The following is a 22,567-nucleotide window of genomic DNA, read 5'->3' as shown; positions in this document are numbered from 1 at the left end:
TTCTTTTGACCCTCTCTGCCAAATCCCAAAGGACTGCACAGATTCTTTCATGCCTGTTTTCATTATCCTACCCTTTCCGATAAACTTACAATGAGTAATTAAAAATAGCAATAAATAAATAAATACATTGTACTGGGGCTGGAGTAAGTAGGCCAGCTACTTATTCCAGCCCCAAATGGAAATGCAAATGGAGAAGAAAGAAATTTGGAGAGTGCTGCCCAATGTTCAAAGTCACAAAGCCAAGCTTGGAAACAAAGGGAGGATGAGGCATTGTGGGATGCCTGGAAAAGGCACTCCATAATGACCTAAAAGGACATGTGAACCCTAACCTTTGCAGACAATCTGAAGGACTGTCAGTATAAATGTTCTTCATTTTTATGCAAACTTTTCTATTACAAGCTCTCAAAATGGCTTACAAAATAATAAATACAAGAATAAGCAAAATTATAAATATAATAAAAACTCATTTTAAAAAACAACAACCCAAAAACAGTGTTTTAGCAACAATAACCATATCATTTTAAAAGTAGCAGCCCGTGAGATCAATCAGATATTCAAAGCTTGTTGACACTTATAAAGAGCCCACGGAGATCTCTACCAGGTATTCCAAAGCTTTGGGGCCACTACTGAAAAGGCCCTGTTTCTTGTAACTGCCTGTCTGAGCTGCCACAATGAGATGGTGAGCAGTGCCTCCACAGCCAATCTTACAACTCAGTCAAGTACATCTTGGAAATGAGCTGCTGCAAGGCCCTTTAGGCCACTTCGTATTTGTTCACTTGCTCACTGTTCCTCACTGCAGCCATATAACTATTCCATCCTGGTTTAACAGCAGATACTCCTCAACGAATTGAAATGACGCATGACTTAACACCACAGTCTTCATTGTCACCCAGGTGCTTGATCAGTAACTCAGGTTTTTTTCTTCTTCTTCTAAAGGAAGCGCTTTTTAAAGAAGCCTCAGTCAGTATGCTAGAAGCATGACCTTATGATTTCTGGCCATTGTCCATGCTGCACCCACAAGCAGTCCGAAGAGACATCAATGGAGCTGCTCCCAGTGAATGAAGCTCTTCCAAATTCCACAAGAGTCATAAAGCTGGACTCAAAATGTCTCCCGTATACAGATAACAGGATGTCACTTCTGTCCTTGTGAAGGGGCCAGGTAGCTTGGCTCAACTCTTCTCCTTTGCTTTACTTCATGAATAGAGAGTCATCATCATCCACTGCCGAATACCAAGGAGAAATGCATTAAAATGGTTTTATCCTGCTCTACTGCACTAGGGGCTAGCCTATGAAATGGTCTCCTGTTATACCTGACCTAGTCATTGCTATTGGTTCCTTCACATGACCTGGTACATGGAGGTGGGCACCCCTAGGGCAGATCTATCTATTGGTCCATCAAGACCAAGATAGGCAGAACCACCGCTGCCATTAGCAAGAAAGAAGGGCATCTCCATCAAAGCCTCCTCATATGATAATTCTGCCATCAACCCAGCCAACTTCAGGAAGACCTGTGTGGCAGGAGCAGCTCTGTTCTTGTGGCCCAGACTTTGCTATCATTCCCAGATATGGTGTGCCTGGTATAGGTCACAGTAGTCAGTGTAGTCCCTTCTGAGCTCAACCATTCAGTAACTCTGTCTCTAGATCGAATGAATCAACTTATTTCTGTTCCAATGGTTTTGTACATATTCAAAAATAAGTTTGTTTCATTCATTGCATATTTTTATAAGAAATAAACAAAAAGAACTCTGCATTTAAATTGAACCTAAAATATGCATTTTGTACAAATTTTCCCCTAAAATAGGAAGGGTAGTTTGGGGTTGTTGTTGTTGTTTTGCATTTTTCATGTAACAGATATATTTTAGCACACTGCAAAATTCAGAGAAGTATGCAATCCACTTATTAACTGCTTTCTGGTTTACTTGGAAGTTCTGGCGCTAAGTTGGTTTGCTTTATAATGTGGACTGTATAAAATTATCCTCCATCCCCTCAGATGAACCTAGGAAGCCAAGCTCCTGGAAGAGCTCTTGACCCAAGGGTTTCATTGTCCTGTCAATCACTACAATCATTTGAGAGTTATACAACCAAGAGGTGCTCCATTCATTGGGATATTAAAAAGAAGAACCTGTTTTCCATAACAGCTGGCACTGTGCTACAGCTAGAAAATAAGGTGTGTGTCCTTACCTCGGACTCTTGAAGATATATTCCTTTGCCATCTTTACTCGTATTGTGAAAGGCCTCTGCAAAAGGAAGAAATGAGGGAAACTGATATGATGATTCTCAGGAAAGGATAATCTGCTACGTATAGCCATGCTTGAGAAGAACAGAGGAAGTGTGGGAGCCCATGACTCACCTGGGCTCATTCTAGTAAGCTATCGTTTATCTCAGGGCAGACCCACACCATCCATTTAAAGCACATTTAAAGTGCATGTTTTCCACCAAATAATAATGGGAACTGTGGCTTCCCCTTCAACAAGCTACAATTCCCGGCACCCTTAAGAAACTAAAAATCCCAGGATTCTTTGGGGAAAGTCATGTGCTTTGAAGGTGTGTTGAATGTGCTTTAAATGCACGGTGTTGCTCTCTCCTTAATGTCCAAAGACAGTCATTATGTTACAGACATAGGACTTGCGACTGAAACCCAATTTTGCTTGGAGTCCCGCATGAGAGAAATAGTCATCTGCCTCCTCACCCATCATGAGTTCCACACGCAGCATGAAGCAGGCAAAGCTCTCAAAGGTGATGTTCAGACCAGGGTTCCCATATCGCATGGCCAGCAGCTTGCAGAGTTCATTGCTGAGGGAGATTCCTTTAGTAAGATAAAAAAAAAACCCAAAGACATTTAGGTTTAATGCTCAGATTTTCCACATGCAATCACAGTGCAAACAGTTCTGGACTGCTTTTCATGTATTTAATTTTATCCACCCTTCCCCCCCAGTGCAGAACACTTAATTCCCATTTGGTGAGAAAGCTGCTGGACATTTAGCACCTATTGTGGCTAAACTGCTCATTCATTCTTACAGCTACAAAAACACCATGCTGCTTTTAATCAGAGGGGTGTGAACCTGTCAGGGACTCGGCAGAGGAGGAAGGTGGAGACCGCCTCTCCCCATCCTGACCCTTCCCCGGAGGAGGAAGAGGAAGACAGTACAGATTTACAACAGGCATTTGAGGGAGATAGCAGCTCAGAGGCAGATGAAGGGAAAAGCTGGGAAATCATGGGAGAGCCGGAACAACACCCGGCTGACATGTCATTAGAAAGCGTTCCCAACCCTCCATCTCCCAGAACCTGGCAAGCCTTAAAAGTAGGAGAGCAAAGAGCCCAAAGACAGAGGGCACGTAGCAGCACCTGTAGAAGAAACAATGAGAATGACGAATGAGGAAGTGGGAGAGACGGGGGGTGGAGATTTATTCGGGACAAGGCCATTATCCAAGAGGCTGGGTTCTACAGCCTCTCTGTAAAGATTGAAATAAAAAAGGACAGTAAGAAACTTTCCCTTGTCTTTATACTTTCCTGGGCAACCAGCCAGGAACTGCTGACAGCACCCTGACAGAACCCAGGCACTGCCATGGGCAGAAAGTTGGACTCGATTGTGGATGGTCCTAGTTATATTATTTACTACATTGATATTATTCCATCTTGAATCCCTTAAAACAACTCAGTGGGGTAGGAGAGGCTAAAATATAGCGACAGGCCAGAATCACCCAATAAGTTTCGTGGCTGAGTGGGGATTTTAACCTGGTTCTTGCCGGTCATAGGCTATTAACCACACTGACCTTACATATGAAGACAGTGGAAAGGGTGGCAGTGATGATGCTGGAAGACAACTATGCTTCAGTTAGGAAACCATCCCTCCCTTCACCAGAACCACACAGAAATTTGCATGCCATCAATTAGGAAATTACTGCCATGGAGCACATGAAAGTAAAGCGCTGAGAATCACTGGGATTTAAGCATCTGTTACATGAAGAGCAATGGAATATGCGACGGAAGCGCACCAAATCAATTAATAATGCATTTCTTAATTTAATCACACAAAGTTTGTTAATTTGATGTTCAAAATGCTGTATTTTTAATTGCATTACACTTCCGGTGATGATTGGCTTATTGTTGTCATACGGTGTAGCAAGTGAATTGTAATGAATTCTAATTTCATTTCTTTTCGTATACAGTTTTGAAGTGTAACTTTTATAGTGCTTTCTATATCTTAGTTTCAAGCTAAATTAAGTTAATTATGCTCCAGCTCCAGCGTCACTGTGAACTGTACTAATCTCATTTAACAAAGCTGCCTTCCCTGCACCTTGCCACCATTTACCTTACAGCCATTTTTGAATCAAGCATAATTATTGAAGAGCCAAAAGTTTGTGGCTGAAAATTAATCCTCAGATTCAATTCAGCTCATTTCTAGAAAAATCTAGTGGGACAAACAACTTACATATCCAAAAACAGGTCGGAGCAGTGTAGGTTAATGAATCTGCTACTGTGTTCTTTGAGCATGCAGTTTATCTGGTCTGATCTAAAATGTGTGACGATTCAGAGATCTGGCAAAACAGATCTATGCTGCTTGCATTAGGTTATATACTAACTACAGTGGTACCTCGGGTTACATACACTTCAGGTTACATACACTTCAGGTTACAGACTCCGCTAACCCAGAAATAGTACCTTGGGTTAAGAACTTTGCTTCAGGGTGAGAACAGAAATCGTGCTCCGGCGGTGTGGCGGCAGCAGGAGGCCCCATTAGCTAAAGTGGTGCTTCAGGTTAAGAACAGTTTCAGGTTAAGAACAGACCTCCGGAACGAATTAAGTACTTAACCCGAGGTACCACTATATTTGACTGACACATAGCAAATGTGAGTAGTGGGACATCAGATTAATTAGGACACCACTCTATGGATAAATGGGAATCCCATGAGTGAAGCTGGTAGAATGAGGTGGATTCCAAGCCCTTATCAGGGATAATTATTATTTATTAAATCTGCTAGCCACTTTATCTTGCCCTAGGCAACTCAAGAGCAACCTGCAACTAAACAGATAACCTGATGATAGGACAATGCTGAAAACTGTGTTTCTAGCTCAAATGTTTTCTTGCTCAAAATTTGCCTTTAGAGGATGTTGTTGGACTGCAGCTTCCATCGCCATTGGGATGCTGGCTGGGGCTGTTGGGAGATGCAAGCCCAACAAGATCTGGAGGACCACAGGTTTTCCATCACTGACCTAGGAAGACTATGTAATCTATATCACAGCATCAGTCCAGCACAGGAGGTTTCAGCACATGCCCAGCATATCTTACAGCAGGGGAAAGGGCCAATGTGGTGCCCTTAGATGTTGCTAGACTACAACTCCCATCATCCTTGATCATTGGCCACATGGGCTTGGAGCTGATGGGAGCTCTACTTGGAGAGTCACAGGGTCCTCATCTCTGCAGCTCTTTCTGGAAGAAAGTCAGACTGGATCCCATAAGGACCAAAGAAGATAAGACCAGCTCACAGAAGCCAACCAAATGCCTGGGGGACTTCTGCAAGCTTGAATGCTACAAAAACAAAACTCTTCCTTTTTCCTCACCTAATTCTTGCACAGATGCCTGCAGCTCTACTTGATCCAAGGTTCCTGTTTGCTGAATATCATTTTTCTGGAAAACTGCCTGTCACAAAAAAGTAAAGAGGGAGATAACTAAGTAAGCAGGGCACACCAACCCATTCACCCCTCAGCTGGCTACACCTGCACCACTGCCACCCCTTTCTTCATTCAATGCAAAGGGTGCAGAGGTCCCGAGGCCACCTGAGGGAAGCAGACAATGCTGGCAGACTGCCTAGCCTGAAAAGCAAAACAACAGAGTTATCCATTTTGCTGCAGATGGAGAATTGATAGGACCATCGGAAATATATCTGCCTCTCTGTGTCTGTCTGGCTACCTTTCTGCCCATATGGATGCAAGCTAAGAACAGAACTACGCACACACACACACACACACGCAGAGAGAGAGAGAGGTGGGAGAGGTCATAGCTCACTGACAGAGCATCTGGTTCAGGTTTCATGCAGCTCAAGTTCCTAGCCCACCTTTAGCTTCCCATCCCCCAATGGGGAGGGAGCCATTTCAAGGCAGGACAGAGGCCAAAACATTGCCCTGTTCCTGCCCATGCCTAGAAGAAGCAGAATAAAACAGTGCAAAACAATAGACTAAATTATGCACAACAAGATTGTGCCTGTTTGCTTAATTCATGTAGGCTGCAGGGTTTAGTTTCCTGTTGAAATATTTGGGCTAGCTTTGAACTTCAAAATGGCACTCCTAACTTCGCCACTCCCACCTGCAGGTGGCAAATGGGTTGGTGGTTCTATGTTGCTTTTTTCTGGCTTGTGAGCAGGACTGTTGCATGAAAGATTTTGGCAGGGGGAGAAGGTGTTTAAGCTGGCTGTGGTGGTTAGCAGTGGGTTCTTTCCTTCCTTTTCTCTCCCCCCCCCCCAAATGTTGCCTGCTTAACAGCAGCTCTTTTTTTAAAAAAACTTTTTTTCTGGATGCCACAAAAACCTCTGGCAGCCAGGGTAGAATTCTGTCCACATCCCGTTTGGCAGTATTTTTAAAACAGTAAAAAAGTGGTTGGGAAGAACATGACGCCAGGCTAAGCTTAAACTTTGTTAGTTGCTTGTGACCTAGTAGAAGCCTGGTGGGGACACACACAGCATCTTTGCCTGCTCACCTATAGGAAATTCTTTTTTCCACCACTGGCAATTCTAGGACCCCAGGGATCTCCAGAAAAGCACAGCTTTGAGGCTGAGGAGGCAGGTCGCAATGCCTATCTGCCCAGTATGGTTTCCAGCTGGTGCCACCCTGGTATTTTAAAGAGGGGGTGACTCAGACTTCTCAGAGTGGTAGTGATACCTGCCCTTTCCCCCCACCCCTCCTCCCTATGCCAGCACCAGTAATAGAACTGGGAGAGGAAGGAGGCAATTGCCCCATTGCCTCCCTCTCAACTCCAGTACTAGAGGAGCTACAAAAAATGGTGAGAAAGTAATAATAATAATAATAATAATAATAATAATAATAATAATAATAATAAATTTTATTTATATCCCGCCCTCCCCAGCCGAAGCCGGGTTCAGGGCGGCTAACAACATTAAAACAGTACAAAGGTACAGCACAAACAACACTCTAAAATCATTCATTATAGAATTGATTCAAATCAAGCCACTGGCAACCATTGTGCCAGAGCTCCATGAAGATTGCCGAGGGAGGGAGTCAGGCTGTGCCCTGGCCAAAGGCCTGGTGGAACAGCTCTGTCTTGCAGGCCCTGCAGAAAGATGTCAAGTCCCGCAGGGCCCTAGTCTCTAGTGACAGAGCGTTCCATGAATGAGGTTCTTATCCATGGAATCTCCACCCACTCAACTGTCATATTGGTGCGCGCGCACACACACACACACACACACTTTTCTTACCTTGTACTGAAGCAGCTTCTTCCATAGGCATCTGAATTCTTGAATGCTCAAGGTGCCAGTGTTATTAAACTGAATCGTGTGGTCAAGGTGTACAATATTCAAATGAAGTTTGTTGCTGGGGGAGAATGAGTGAACCTGAAAAAGTTCTGATTAAACCAACCTGAGAGCAGCGAAGTCAAAGACTTTGGATTAGAAGTAGAGAAGCCACCGGGGGAATTTCTCGTTTTTTGTACTTCCACTAAAAAATGTGACCTAGCGCCTAATGCAACCAAAGTCAAAGCTATGTTATTGATTTCAAGAGGTCTTTGAACCTTGCCCCAGGGGCTACTCTTCCTTTTCCTAAAATCAATGAGCATTTTCTCATTAACTTCAAAGGCAGCACAAAGCAAACTATGGACTGTGTATTCATGAGAGTTAAAACAAGCACATACACTGTTTACTCAGATTTAGCCTTTATAAGAGCAACTTTCAGCACAATTCTAACTGTGTCTATTCAGAAGTGAGTTCTGGTGTTTACTCCCAGGGTTGGGATCGCAGCCTTGGTTACAAAGAGAGACATCCTGGCCTCCACCAGACATCCTTCCTAAGGTCTCAGCCGGGTTGCCTGGCATGCTTTAGAGATCTCAGGAGGAGTCTTACCTTCTCTCCTTACCCCATTCCTAGGCTACCAATCTTTCCAAGGTCTGTAGCTTTAATAGGAGGAAATGGGAATGTTCAATAGGATGTTCAATAGGAGGAAATGGGAATGAGACTCAGGGGCAATAGCAGGCAATGGTGTGAGGAGGCCAGGTTAGCAAAACCACCCAGACTATAACAACTCACCATCCACCATTCATTCATTCATTTTATAGCATTCGTACCTTGCTGTTCACCCAAAAAGGCTCCCAGAGTGGCTTACATGAAATTAAAACAAGACACCCTACCTGCAGGCCTACAAGGGACAAGGTGGGAAGAGTAAAATGAATGTCAAAAACTCAGGCACTACTGCTCAGGAGCAAGGAGACAGTCACTCCCTGGTCTCAGGGTCTGGTCCAGAGAGACATGATCCAGCAATCTCACTGACGCTACGCTGGTCTAAGTTTGCTCAGCACCTGGATGGGAAATCTCCCAGAAAGCCCTATGGACTGTGCCTGCACACACTGCCTTTCTCATTCCCATTTCTCTATCTCCCTACAATTCAAAGGAGTTGAATATGTAACTATTCCATATTTAGAAACTGTCAAAAGAAAGCAACCCCCTTCTTCAGTGCCGAAACATTGGTCAATTATTTGGCTATCTGCCCGACAGAACCAGGTATTCATGTGTGGGTTATACCTGTGGACTAAAACAGGGGCATAGGGCATGCAAACCCTATCTATCCATGCCATCACCCTTTAATTCACCCTGTTTCTTAGCCCCTAACCTTCCCGTATTGAGCATGGAAGGTCCGCAAGCCATTTTTGCTTGAACAGGACTGGAACATCTTGCAAGATTCCCCCCCGCCCCCGCTTTGTCAGGGTCCCCAGTCTTGTTCAACTAAAAACAGGTAAAAGCTTCCTGCAGACATTCACAGCTCAATATGGGAAGGGTCAAGGATTGAGCAGGTGGGGCAACAGGCACTGGAACGTGTCAGCTGCCCCCTGCTCCTCATCCACAGATAGATATTTGTGTGTTCAGGCAAACACCAAAGCACAGCTACAGTTAAACCAAGAAGATGACAAGAAGGATAAGAGGCCAACCAAAACAAAAAGTCTATAAGGATTGGAGAATCTTAAAAAACTATTGTATAAAAGGAAACATCTTGACAGAATTAGACTGATCCTTGTATTGTATAAATATAAGGTCGTAGGGAGGGTAAAAGAAACTATATAAGAAATATGTAACTGTGCGGTATAAGGTAATTGATAAAGTACAGTGAGATGAATTGGAAGTCATTTTTAATTATTTTCTTTATAAGTTTTATAATTGCTTTCAGTATCCGGAGTATAAAGGATGTTAGTTATATTAATTTTGTTGTTTCTAATATTGTGGTTGTCTGATTTTCTATTGTTTGTTTGTTTGACTGTATGTTTGTTTGTTTGTCTGTTTTCCCATAAATGTATTTATTTTAAATCAATAAAGATATACACTGTAAAAAATAAAATAAAATAAACCAAGAAGGCAGGATACATCTAAGAGGGCCAATATACCCCGGCAGGAATCCAGACTAAATCTCGGGCCATGGTTCTGAAGCTCTGGAAAGGGGGAAAAAAGTATAATTGAATGAGAATAGGGAGACAAAGCAAATCCACAAGCAGGAGAATAATATCCGTGTCCCAAGTGGTAATGGTAGCCCTCTTTGGAACAGAGTGCATCACCAGCATGCTCACATGCAACTGCCTTCCACAGGAGAGATAGACACAAAGGTTCTGGTACAGACTGTTACAGTAGATGTCAGCAAGAACAGAAACCAGCCTATGCCTTTGTATTTGGGCATGGCTCAAGTCCGCCAGTTTCAATGACATGCAATCCCAAGAAAATGTGCACAGGCGGCTGTGTCTGATTGACCTTGGGAAAAGTCTTGTCTTTGCCTTTTTCTGCTTGATTTGTCCCTTGTGTAGCTCGACTAGCAGCAATAGACGACAACCAGGGATAAATCTGACAAGTTTTGTGTCCTCTGCCTCTCTTAGGAGACCGAACAGATAGACGAGTTAAAAACACAGAGCTGAGCCTCGGTTAGCGATAAGCGAATGACAAGAAATGGAACAGAAAGGGAGTCTAATCTTGTTGCAAATCATGATTATAGATTGCCTGCAGACTTCCATGAAGCAGGCAACAGGCTCATAACTCACCGATCCCTTCTCTACAGAAACCGACAATGTTTTAATCTCATTATAGCCCTGTTTATTAAATATGAATCATGCACTGTAAAGTTTGGAAATGAAAGCCTTAAAATTGATTGCCTATGAAGAATAAAAGATGAGCAGCACAGCCTGGTTAGTTTCCTTATAGATTTCCCGGTGTCTGATGGGTTACTTTGGAAAGATGCTCGAGCACAGATAAAATAGCCATCTCACCCTCAGTCCTAAAAGAAGCCAAAACCCTGAATAGAGAGAAAGGTTCTGTTTTGCTTTCTGTTTACTCTGAACCTGTGCCACAAGAGCTTTTATCTCATTAGTGTCAACAGTTTCAGATCTTATCCATTTATAAATTAGGAATCGTCTACCTTGTTTATTGGCTATGCTCGGTCTGTAAGCTGCGTGTATCTGGAGGTAGAACAGCCTGAAGGAAAAATAGAACTGGGCTTTCTTGGAATCCATATCTGCCTTTCACTTGTTGAGAGGCATTTACATAGTGCTTAATAGTTAGCATTTCTAAGCGGCGTACATCAAAATAAACCATGTAGAGAATAAGCAATACAAAAATGCATCATGGAATCAAACACAAAATGCCTGCTGGTATTTGCCATGTACCTGAAGTTCAACAAGGAGGGTGCGGTCTAATCTCAGTTGGGATGGAGTTCTGCAGGTTTGGTCCTGCAACACTGAATGCACGATTTCTAGTAGATATGAGACGTGCATCTTAGCCATACAGGGATCATCAACAAAGACTCCCCCCAAGAGCTCAGTGATTGGCTAGGGATATAAGGAATCAGGCTGCCCTTAAGCTATTCACGGTGCTCAATATTTTTATGGGATGCTAACCTACGGTAAGTCTAAGGGACGCGGGTGGTGCTGTGGTCTAAACCACTGAGCCTAGGGCTAGCCGATCAGAAGGTTGGTGGTTCAAATCCCTGCGAGGGGGTGAGCTCCCATTGCTCTGTCCTGCCAACATAGCAGTTCAAAAGTGCAAGTAGATAAATAGGTACCGCTCCGGTGGAAAGGTAGGTGTTTCCGTGCGCTGCTCTGGTTTTGCCAGAAGCGGCTTAGTCATGCTGCCTACATGGCCTGGAAAAACTGTCTGCAGACAAACACCGGCTCCCTCGGCCAGTAAAGCGAGGTGAGCACCGCAACCCCATAGTCGTTCACAACTGGACTTAACTGTCAGATGTCCCTTTACCTTTTCTTAACCTAAGTCTGCAGTCGCCAACCTCTATTCATGCTGTTGGTGGGGGTTAGGATCCAGTACACATCTCCACCTGCTAACCTCAACCAACAGAGGGTTCCACTGTTACGGAGGCCCCACTATTACGGAGGAAACACTCTTGGCAGGGGTGTTCCCACCGGCAATAGCCAGCAGGGGGTCCCCCAAACAGTATGTTGCAGCAGCAGGGCAAGGGGTAGAGCACAGGATGTGCCCCTCCACACCTTGGCAGTCCCCACTAGGATTGGCCTGCCCCACGTTTTTAGGGTTCGCTCAATAAAATATGAATGGCACAAACATTCACAGGAAAGAGTGAACAATAAAGAAATTGAAATATACTACAGAACCAAAAGCCTCCCTAAAAAGGGGCCAGTTTGTTGGTTTGTTTGCAGTATCTTGAACTGAGAGGGAGTCAGCCAAGAAGGTTTCCCATGGTGGGAAAGCAGGACTGGGTGGGGGAAGGAGCTGGGCAGAGATGGGAATAGTGAAAAGAAATGGTAACAACCAGCAATGCATAGTATATACAATTTTTGGAAACGCATTCAACAAAAATAATGCAGCTAAGTTTTGTTTTTTCCTGGAACTATACCTGTTCATTTGTTTTTGTTTCAATTGCATTTTGTGGTTCCATTTTCATTATATTTGAACTTGTTGCCCACCCTGAGATCATATTTGATGAAGAGCAGGAAAGGAATTTTATAAATAAGTAAAATAAAAAGAAAGCATTGGTAATGGAAGGAGAAATTGCCATAGGGAACATCCTGGAGAAGAGGAACGCCAGAGGAATTATGACACAAGAAGACATCAAAGGGGAAAGGCTAAATAGTAAGAAAGGATGGCTCTGTTAATGGAGAATGGGGGGGAGGGCTGAAGATGGTTCTCTGCTCTCACAGCTTGGGAATTCAAGCTGTGCCCCAGGCTCAAGACCAAAGGCACAGGGGTGTGTCTTGAAGGGCTCTGATGATCAGTACCCTGACTCATACTGTAGCTGCAGCCTCCTTCCTTAACGGAGAGCATGATAATTCATTGCCTAAGGATATGCCTGCTTTCAAAGTTCTTTGATACAACCGTAAGGGAACTACAATAATTCTAACAAATAGAGGCTGGTGTCCATTGGGATTGGCAGGGCAGAACCACAACCTCACCAGTACCTTGCCCATGCCTGCCCCAGCAATTGTATCGCCTCCAGCAGGAGGGCGGCGATGCTCCTCCAACTCCCTCATATGCAACTGCTGTGTCCTTGACTCTTCTAGCTCTCTCTTCTAGCTACTAGTATCCGGCTTCCAGTCCTGCAATGCCACCTCTTCTGTGATGTCTAGCTTGGAGAAAGTCACTTTCTCTGTTGCATCTCCTCCCCCCCCCCCCAGTCACTGCTGCATCCTCAGCCAGATGTGATATTCTGTTTCTGGAAATTCCCTTAGGGGTATGCCTAAGGGCACAATCCTAAAAGCCTGCCCCTGGTCCTAGGATCCTGATGGATCACATCGCCGATGCAACAATCCAACATCTTGATCTCACAGAGGGTAACCAGTTGCCTGTGAGAAGCCTGCAAACCGGACCTGAGCACCACAGCACTCTTCTTTCACATTGGCTGCCATTGCTACATCTTGGGGTTTGGTGGCCCACCAGATTACTACAAGTGTTGGTGCTGACCTTTAAAGCCCTAAACGGCCTTGGCCCAGTATACCTGAAGGAGCGTCTCCACCACCATCGTTCAGCCCGGACACTGAGATCTAGTGCTGAGGGCCTTCTGGTGGTTCCCTCACTGCGAGAAGTGAGGTTACAGGGAACCAGGTAGAGGGCCTTCTCGGTAGTGGTGCCCGCCCTGTGGAAGGCCCTCCCATCAGACGTCAAGGAAATAAACAACTATCTGACTTTTGGAAGACATCTGAAAGCTGCCCTGTTTAGGGAAGTTTTAAATGTTGGATGTTTTATCATGTTTTTAATATTCTGTTGGGAGCCACCCAGAGTGGCTGGGGTATAAATAATAAATTATTATTATTATTACAGGAGCACACTAGCAGAACATGAGAGCAAAGATTTCTTTGACTTTTATTCTTAAGCAACTGAGCCCCAGAAAGTAAAAGTGGTAGAGTTGCTATAATTAAGAGCATGAAAATGTTATCATTTAAACACAATTAATAGAGGTTGACACGATACCATCTGCAGAGCCTAATGAGAAATGTACCCATCTCTTGTGGAGACTGAGCTACATAATGAAAACCCTCACTGCTATTCTGCACTTGGGTCCGTGTATATACGTGATGCTGCATTCTGCAGTCCAGATCATACTTACTCGTCCAAGCCACGTTGTTCAAAATCCTCAGCAGCTGCATTGCATTAATCTCAGGATACTAAAGGGAAGAGAGAGAAGATATTATAGAAAAACCCAAGCTTTGCATATTTCAAGTTCTACGCATTCAAAAGACCATAATTTTTAATGGAGGTATCACATAGAAAACTGAGTTTTGAAGCTGCAGTCACAGATCAGCTGTGAAAGGCATTCTCATGAGATATCAGCAGTGCCTATGGTCATCAGAGAGGGATGTTCATACTTAAAAGCTTATCATGGGAATCTCTACCTGCATGTGAACCTTGCAATCGGCTTTATTATTTTGTCCCAATTTCCTTCCTTCCTTCAAGTGGTGATGAGCTGATATATACAAATCAAGTCAAACCATAGTGGAGGGATTGTTCTATAGGCACTGCCTGATGGGCTTTCATCAGCATGCTTTCCAAAATCTCCCTCCCTCCCTCCCTCCCTCCCTCCCTCCCTCCCTCCCTCCCTCCCTCCCTCCCTCCCTCCCTCTCTCTCTCTCTCTCTCTCCTACAATTTTTTTTCACAGAAACTAACACAAACAGGGCAGTTTGGTTATTCCCCCTGGCAGACCCTATAGGCAGACTTACTTGATCAAAGTACTTAGTGAAGAAATCTTCCCAATCTTCATGTTCATCAACTATTTCCTGCAGACAACAACAACAAATCAGAACAAAAGCAGGATGGAAAGGCGGTAGCTCAAGATCTAGGTAATGGATTGCAGTGGATCAGCAGGCCAAGCCACTAGTCCAACAGAGGTTTAGTGGCAAGAGAACAGCTGACAGTCAAACTTATCCTAGAAAAATTGACTTTCTGCAGTGCAATTCTGCATGCCAATTTGCAAGAGTTTACGGGGGGAAAGAACAGACACCTGCAGCCACGAGACTCTTGAGTTTGGCTTTTGAGGTCAGAGCCCCCACTCAGTAACTGCCGTTCCCAAGATGCCGTGAGAATGAGCATCCACTTGGCTTATGTCTTTTCTCTTGATATGATAAATGCCAGCTGCTGGGGTTCATTCAAAGGGAGTGTATTCACTTCCCATAAGTTACGACATCAACATACTCTTGTGGTGCTGTTAGAACATTAAAAAACACAGTGAGTTACACCTCTTCTCCCCTTTTAAAAGCACACAGCAGGGATCGCCTATATATTTCCAGATTTACATCCTGCCATTCAGGCCTCAAAGTGAAGCTGGCCAGCAATAAAAGTCCATTTGCAAGCTTAGCCCACCGTACTCAACTGATTGGTTCCCCCACCCTGGAAGCTCTGCTGAGGATCGCAGATCAGCAGAGAGGAATAGAGGAGAGAAGCAAGTCAAGCGGTGTAGCAGTTCTTCAACTCACCTTTGAAAGGACACAGCTGGAATCACCACCCAATTCACTGAAATCAAATTTTAACAAGTACAATGAGAGGTGTAGATAGTGCAACAAGGTGAGAGGGGGAGGGATGGCAGAAATGTTTCTTTTGTCCCATACAATGCTTCTTCTGGATCAAGCTCTCCCCACAAACATTGCTGCTTCAGCCAGTGTTGGTAAAATTGTGAAGCCATCTGCTTTTACAAAGTTGACAGGCCTGTAGCTGTTCTGCAGCCTTGAGCTCTTAGCTGCTGCTGGACTACAACTCCCATCATGTCCAGCCAGCTTAGCCAGTGGTCAGGGATGATGGCAGTTGTAGTCCAACAACCTCTAGGGACCCAAAGTTGAAGAATGTAGCACACAGAGGTCTCTGAGCTTCATTGATGGTCTATGAGTCCATTGCAACTGGTATCGCCAGACAACTGGCGGCTGGGAATGAAAGCCCTGGCAATAGTCTTGAACACTTTTTGCCAGTAAGACAAGATGCCATGGGATTTTCTTGGAGCAAATGAGTCATTTTAGATTAAGCTATGTGCCCACTGCCCCTGCCTCCACTCCCACACCACATTTCTGCACTGTAGTAATCTTTGTTTTGCTTAATTATGATTTTAAGTGCTGCTTTCATGCTATTTAATATGTATGTACCCCACCCTGGGACCTTGCAGTGAAGAGTGGGTAACTAATTCATAAAAGAATGAACAGTGATTAATAAAGGATTTTTATTTTTATTATTAATTAATTAAATTTGTATACCATCCCTTATTCGTAGATCTCAGGGCAGTTCACAACATAAAATCACAATATAAAAAAGACAAAATGCATATTTTTTCCTAATAAAAATAGGAACAAAAACAAAGCTAGAACCCGCCTTCCACAACATTGGAGGTCCATCAGCCAAAGGCCTGGTTGAAGAGGAATGTTTTTTGCCTGGCGCCTAAAGGTGTATAATGAAGGTGCCAAGCAAGCCTCCCTGGGGAGAGCATTCCACAAATAGGGACCAACTATTACTATGACATTGCTGCCATTGTTGTAGTAATAATAATAATAATAATAATAATAATAATAATAATAATAATAATAAATAATACCCCACCCATCTGGCTGAGCTTCCCCAACCACTCTGAGCAGCTCCCAATCGATTTAAAAACAATACAGCATTAAATATTAAATTGTTGTTGTTGTTGTTGTCACAGTTCACAGTGGTATAGACCAGGATTCAGAAGCCTGCGGTCCTCCACAGGGAGTTACTCGACTACGATTCCCATCATCCCTGACCAATGGCCATGAAAAGACATATCTCCCACCAGGGAGCACCCACCACCAGCCTTTCCCTCTGGCAAAATTACACACTCCCCGCCGCTTAATGATTGTAGCAAAGCAAGACCGGAGGACTTACTGAAGGCTGTGCTTCCTGGAGAAGACCCGCAAGATGAAGTTTGATTCCTGGTTGGGTTCTGCAGTGGCTGGGACAATGACATAGGCCCCTGGTGGGAGCCGGAAATCCTGAGTCACTTCACGGTCATTTACAAAGACGGCCCTATTCAGGGGCATGTTCCAGACAAAGAAGGCAGCCGGCAGTTTTCTATTAAGGTCATGGTACTGAGAAGAAAGAGAGAGAGAGAAACTTACAAAAAGCTTACACTGTTTGGGGATTATTATTTTTTAAAGTCATGTAAAGAGTTCCATGGAGAGGAACGAGCTAATATTTATATGAAAAATAGGGTGGGGTAGCATCCATTTTCGAAGGCACAAAATTGATGTGATGCTAAATGTGTCATCAGAAACCACATCCATGTTACTTAGAAGTAAATGAAAGAGCAGCGGCAACCCTGAAAACAATGGGTGCTTGCATTTGTCTAAATTACATGCTAATATTTTGCCCAAAACATGATAACAACAACAAATACTTTTTTCCTCCCAGCACTCAGATCCCGTGAAGCTACTTCCTATTCCATGTTCCTTAAGACCCACTTCACATGCCCTGCTCTGGGTGTGTCCACCAATAAAGTGGCACCCTGGTTATGAAATGCCCTTCCCTGGGGGGCTCTCTTGGTGCCATCTTTGTGGTCTTTTCAACCCCAGGCAGAGACTATTCTGTTCCTCCAAGCCTTTTAAATAGGGTCTCTCCATTTTTCAATCTACATTCAGTTTTGTGAGCTTCTTTTCTTGTATTTATGTAGCATTTGATTTCACATTTCAAGGTACTAAAATAGTTTTTACTTTTCTTGTAAGCTGCTCTTTGCATTATGAGGTGGCATACAAAGGCCATTAAAATCTATACTAAAATAAATTATTGGAATTATTGGGCACACATCCTGCACATAGAATGGAAAAAGTGGGGAACCGATGATAATTCTACAGAATGCCTTTATCAGAGAAATTATACCCAGGCAACACAGAATCATCAGAGTGGTCCAAATATTTCCTAAATCGGTGCATATCCTTTGTGCATGTTGTCCTAAAACCCGAGAATGCAAGCAACCAATTTTGCTCAGAAAAATAGCCCCATTGATTTCAGTGGGGCTTACTACTCCGCAAGTAGGCTTAGAATAGAATTACAACTGTGGTCTCTTTTTGACAACCCCATCATCCCATTATGGCATGATGATGAAGGCAAAATTGCACTGTTAATAGGCATCTCCCATTACTAGCGACTGAATGAGAGAATGCCGGACATGGAGACGGTCAATAACTGCATTGGCTAAGAACTCTGGTGCCTTCCTGATTTGGCCATTGCTCAAAATGGCTCTGACATTTTGCTCTCTGGCGGACTTTGCTGCCCACAAGAGCAGTTGCAGAAAGACTTTTGCTCTCTCTTTGGTTGTATTTCTCTCCTGCTAATGCAGCAATCTGTCATCTCCTAAGAGGGTGGGGTTGCCCCTTTGAATGCATCATATATTAAATGCAAGGCTTTTATGCCTCAGTCAATGCAGTGATTCATTGTATTTCCAATGTTAAAACTGCTCTTGGTTTTGTACTTCACTATATTAATCTTGGTGCTCAATACAAGTCTGGAATTTACTTCCAAGCAGACTCCAGCTCTGATCTTCAATGAGCCTGGATGTAAAAGTGTTATCTCCCAATTGGTCCAAACCTCCAGACAAGAGACAAACAACTTTGGTTTGGCTGCTGCATTCAAGTAGTCTCAACCAGTCTGTTGATACTGAGCCTCTGGCGCCTTTGGGTAGAAGCCAGACTGGTTTCACAGCATGACAGTAGGTAGACAGGCTGGGCTTTCAAACCACAGCATATCTGAGACCATACAGAACCAAATATGTGGGTCATGAAATCATAGAATCATAGAACTGTAGAGTTGGAAGGGACCACGATAGTCATCTTGTCCAACCCCTGCAATGCAGGATTTTCCCACCCAACATGGTTTGGGCCATCTGGGCCTGGGCAAAAGCTTTGGCCAGAGGTAGCTAACATGGGGTCCTCTGGCTACGGTTGGACTACAACTCCCAACATCCTTGACCATTGGCCAATGCTGGCTAGGGCTGATGGGGAAGTTTGGAATTCAAAAACATCAGGAGGACACCATGCTAGCTTCCCCTGGCGTAGGCCAGATTCACAGTTTCTCTGATGACCTGGTCCTATTGTCCTGACATTGCTAAAATCAGAGGAAGCGTCTCAGCTGATACTTTGATGCAAATGGACCCAGACCAAGGTAGCAAAGGATATACCAGCATCAACCCATCTCTAGTCCCCATGCAGGTTAATCGTGCCACTGCTTTGTTCCCATCTTCCATGCACATCACATGGCTCAAGTGCACAGCATCATATAGCCAGTGTGTTGCCAATCCTTGGTTTTATGTCCTGGTAAAAATGCCTTCATAGGCAGCTCTTTCCCTGACATAACATCTACTTGAATTTGATGGCGGTGTAACAAAAATATCTGAGACGAAGGCACTTGGGAACATCATTTAACTGTATGCAATGGACAAAAAGAAATGATAGCATCGATTTAGTGGCATCTGCAAATAATGCCAAAGAATGAGCTTTAAAAAAAAGTGGGCGAATTCCCCTAGGGATTTATACTTTGTGGGGCTTAAAAAGGAAATATAATAAAACCATTTCTCACTCAGCCCTGTCTACTGCTTCTAGGCATAGCTAAGGAACACACCACCATTAATACTTAATTAAGCCATAAAAATGCATTATCTTGAAATGCATTGAGTCGCGACGGCATTAACAATCTTTTTTTTTTTAATGCCTTAAGAAGCTTCTCTAAAATAGGTGGAAAAGAAAATGGGACACACTAGCTTTGAATGGAGTTTGGAAAGCCATGTCCAAACACTCACATACGAACAGAAATTCCAAGTTCTGCAGAATACAAAGCATCAAGGTTTTGGGATTTTCCAATACTCTGAACACAGGATTTCGGCAGTTGTAACTTCCCAGCAGAGACGGTTAGGATCGTGGTGCAAATCCGATTCCCATGCTTGTAAGCTGGCATGGCTGAACATGAACCTCCAGCCAGGGTGGAAGGCGCAAAGGCACCAGAATGTGAAATTTGTCAGGGCTGCACACTTTGTGCAGCTTGCAGGCATTTCCCACTTGCACAATGTCAATGCAAGGCCCATAGCACCTCATAAGAACAGACAAAGAAAAGCCCTACTCGTTCAAGCCAAAGAGCCATTTAATCCAGCCAGTGAAAAACCAGATGCCCCAGGGAAGCTTCCAAGCAGGACCTGAATGCAAAGGCTCTCTGCACACATATGATTCCTAGCAATGGGTGCATGTGTCTCAACATGTGTAGAGAGAGAGGAAGATGCAGCTACTTGCAAACAACACATTTCAGTATTTGGGCACAAACACCATTTCAAATATCCAATTGTTTCCACCTTAAAAGATTTTAAATCCAGCCCAACTGAGATTGCACTCAGATCAGAATTTCGGCTATGGTAAGCACACAGAAGTTGCATCTGTTTTTACCTACTCTGTCTCAGGGAAAAGTGCAGGAAGGAAGCATATGCAAGAATACACAGCCAAAATGGGAATAAGCAACACGGGACTATATACGTACCTCCTGGCCCACCTAGGAAAAAAGAAAGAAGAATATGTATCAGCCAGAGAATTCCAAGTAAAATTTACAACTGAAAGTTACAGTTGATTGAATCAGTCAAAAGGGCCACCAGACACTAAAGCACTGGACTCCCTATTTTAAAACTTATCCCATATACTAGGCACCTTGGGGAGGTAAGGTTGCTGAAGTCCAGAACAACCACAGGATGAACTCTGACTCCTGGTGGGGTTCAGAGGTGGTGGTGGTGGAGACAATGTCAAAAGCCCTAGGGGAGTGGGGGGCAGAAATCCTGACTTGCTTCAGCAGCTACACTTGATGATATTCCTAGACCAGCCTTTCTCAGCATTGGTTCCCCAGATGTTGGTGGACTACAATGCCCATCATCCCTAGCTAATCAGGGATTGAGGTTGAGTAAGGCTATTCTAGACATCTATCTATTGAAGGTAGAGGAGTGGAGAACCTGTGGTCCTCCAGATGTGCTTGGTCTCCAACTTCCATCAGACCCAGTCAGCTTGGCCAACAGTCAGGAGTGATGGAACCTGTAATAGTCCAGTACCATGTGTAGGGCCACAGGTTCCTCACAGGGGAGTCTTGAAGCAGAAGAGAGCCTTGTTCAGAACTAGGATGGAGGGCATCATTTGCGCCTACATGGGATGTTGACTTGCCCAGTTCTTTTCCCTGTTTTCTACTTCTGATTCACAGCCTCCCTTGGTAGGTCAGGGTCCCTCTCTGTTCGCATTAAGCAAAAGAAAGCTGTACCTGCTAGGAAGAAACTTCTTATTTTCTGGCAAGGGGCTTTGGAGAAACAGCTTAGGGCAGGTGTAGTCAAGCCGTGCCCTCCAGATTTTGCTACACTACAACTCCCATCATTCCCTGACCGTCAGCCGTGCTTTCTGGGGGTGATGGGAGATGGAGTCCAATGACATCTAGAGGGCACCACACATTGGCTGCCCCAGCTTAGAACAATTTAACCCAACAGTTTCAGCAGGAAAGCAACAAGATTCCACCAACCTTATAGACGGAGAGGCCTATGGGGAGATGAGGCATCCGATTCCGGTGATGGTCGTTGCGCTTTTGGATCAGAGACACCAACACGCTGCAGGAGTAACGGGACGTTTTGCTCCCGTTGCCTTGCAGAACTCTCAGCAGGTACTGGGGATTCCTCCAAAATGCAGCTGGAGGTGAGAGATGCAAACATGTGAGCCTCTAGCTCAGAAGAGTAGGTGCTTAGCTCATTTATGCCAGCAAATTATTTTCAAAAGTAGCGTTCCCTAAGGGGAACCTCACCGTTGTGCACCTTCATCCTGCCCCCTGCTGTGCTTCCTTTGACCCATTTCCCGACCTGCGTCGAGCATGTCCACTTCTTCCCTAATTCCTTACTCAGGAGATCAGGAGTCAGTTTACAGATCATCAGACCCACAAAATGGGTTTTAAAATCTTGCAGGGACATCCTGTGAGAAAAGAACAACAACAAAGACACAGAGTCAAATGTCCATCCTGGCTTAGGACTGACATTGAAACTAACGCATCTTCTGTTTTTGTTTAAGGCTTAAGGCTGCTGTCAGGTTTTCTGTCCCAAGTTGGCGTCTCCAGATAATGCTCCTGTCTGAAATACTGGAGAACCATTGGTCGTTCTGGGCTAGATGGCGCATGATCTGACACAGTATCAGGCAGCTTCCTTGTTTCCTAGCTCCTGTTCCATGTTCTTCAGAACAGAGGTGGCAAAGCTCAGGACCAGAGGCCAAATGTGGCCCCTGAGGTCTACTTGGCCCTCTGGACTCTTCACAAGCCACACCCCTTCTCCTCAAGACCTCACCACTCACTAGCTCCGCTTGTCCTTCCCGTTTGGTCTATCCTGTGTCCTTGAATTCTGATAGTGCCTCCTGCTTGTCTGGGTGGAGAGGGGGGGTGTGAGCATACATAGAAAGAAGCCGACTGTAAAACCCACGTTCATTGCTCCACCCACTTTTTCCTCTGGCTCCACCCACCCTCAGCATGTGACCCAGAAGGGAATGTGGCCTTTGATCTCAGAAAGGCTCTGCAGTCCTGCTTTCAAAATTAAATCCCTGACCGTAGAATGGATGCATGTTGCCTCTGACGTGCACCCATTTCTCATCATGTGCACAGAGGTCCACAGGTTCCCATTTCTCACACTGGATTTGCCGAAGCGTGTGACTGCTGACAACACATTATAGGACAAGAGCGCTTGCAGAGGATACATGTTTTGCTTTGGCTTTCGTTTAGTAATTACCAATAAGTAGCAGTACTATGAGGAGGAGGAGCAGACAAGACAACCGCAAATAATTCTTGGCAGAGAGGTTTTTGGGGAGCCCAAGAAGAGGAGGAACGGCACTGTGTGCTAACACTGCCACCTAGTGGGAAAATGGTGTGACATGA

At 44.4% G+C, this 22,567-nt stretch overlaps 1 protein-coding gene across 2 annotated transcripts in view; it reads right to left on the bottom strand.

Annotated features, from left to right (window-relative positions):
- Nucleotides 1-219: 219 nt before the first annotated feature.
- CAPN14 (calpain 14) overlaps nucleotides 220-22,567 on the bottom strand; it is a 32,905-nt gene continuing 10,557 nt past the window's right edge. The window contains exons 9-21 of one of the 2 annotated variants that reach the window (XM_081903986.1): nucleotides 21,458-21,621; nucleotides 21,182-21,345; nucleotides 20,171-20,182; nucleotides 16,541-16,743; nucleotides 15,133-15,169; nucleotides 14,380-14,436; nucleotides 13,769-13,826; nucleotides 9,580-9,644; nucleotides 7,432-7,500; nucleotides 5,564-5,642; nucleotides 2,690-2,806; nucleotides 2,182-2,237; nucleotides 220-1,220 (exon numbers count right to left, since the gene is read on the bottom strand). In XM_081903986.1, coding sequence (XP_081760112.1) covers nucleotides 1,194-1,220; nucleotides 2,182-2,237; nucleotides 2,690-2,806; nucleotides 5,564-5,642; nucleotides 7,432-7,500; nucleotides 9,580-9,644; nucleotides 13,769-13,826; nucleotides 14,380-14,436; nucleotides 15,133-15,169; nucleotides 16,541-16,743; nucleotides 20,171-20,182; nucleotides 21,182-21,345; nucleotides 21,458-21,621 — 1,108 coding nt within the window. In that variant the 3' untranslated portion in view covers nucleotides 220-1,193. The remainder of the gene's footprint in view (nucleotides 1,221-2,181; nucleotides 2,238-2,689; nucleotides 2,807-5,563; nucleotides 5,643-7,431; nucleotides 7,501-9,579; nucleotides 9,645-13,768; nucleotides 13,827-14,379; nucleotides 14,437-15,132; nucleotides 15,170-16,540; nucleotides 16,744-20,170; nucleotides 20,183-21,181; nucleotides 21,346-21,457; nucleotides 21,622-22,567) is intronic. The other variant, XM_081903987.1, reaches the window with a different exon arrangement.

This window comes from Podarcis melisellensis (assembly GCF_964234715.1).
Source record: "Podarcis melisellensis genome assembly, chromosome: 3".
In the NCBI taxonomy this organism is placed as follows: domain Eukaryota; kingdom Metazoa; phylum Chordata; class Lepidosauria; order Squamata; family Lacertidae; genus Podarcis; species Podarcis melisellensis.
Note: the sequence above shows the minus strand (reverse complement) of the source record. Positions and strands in the feature narration are given on the sequence as shown.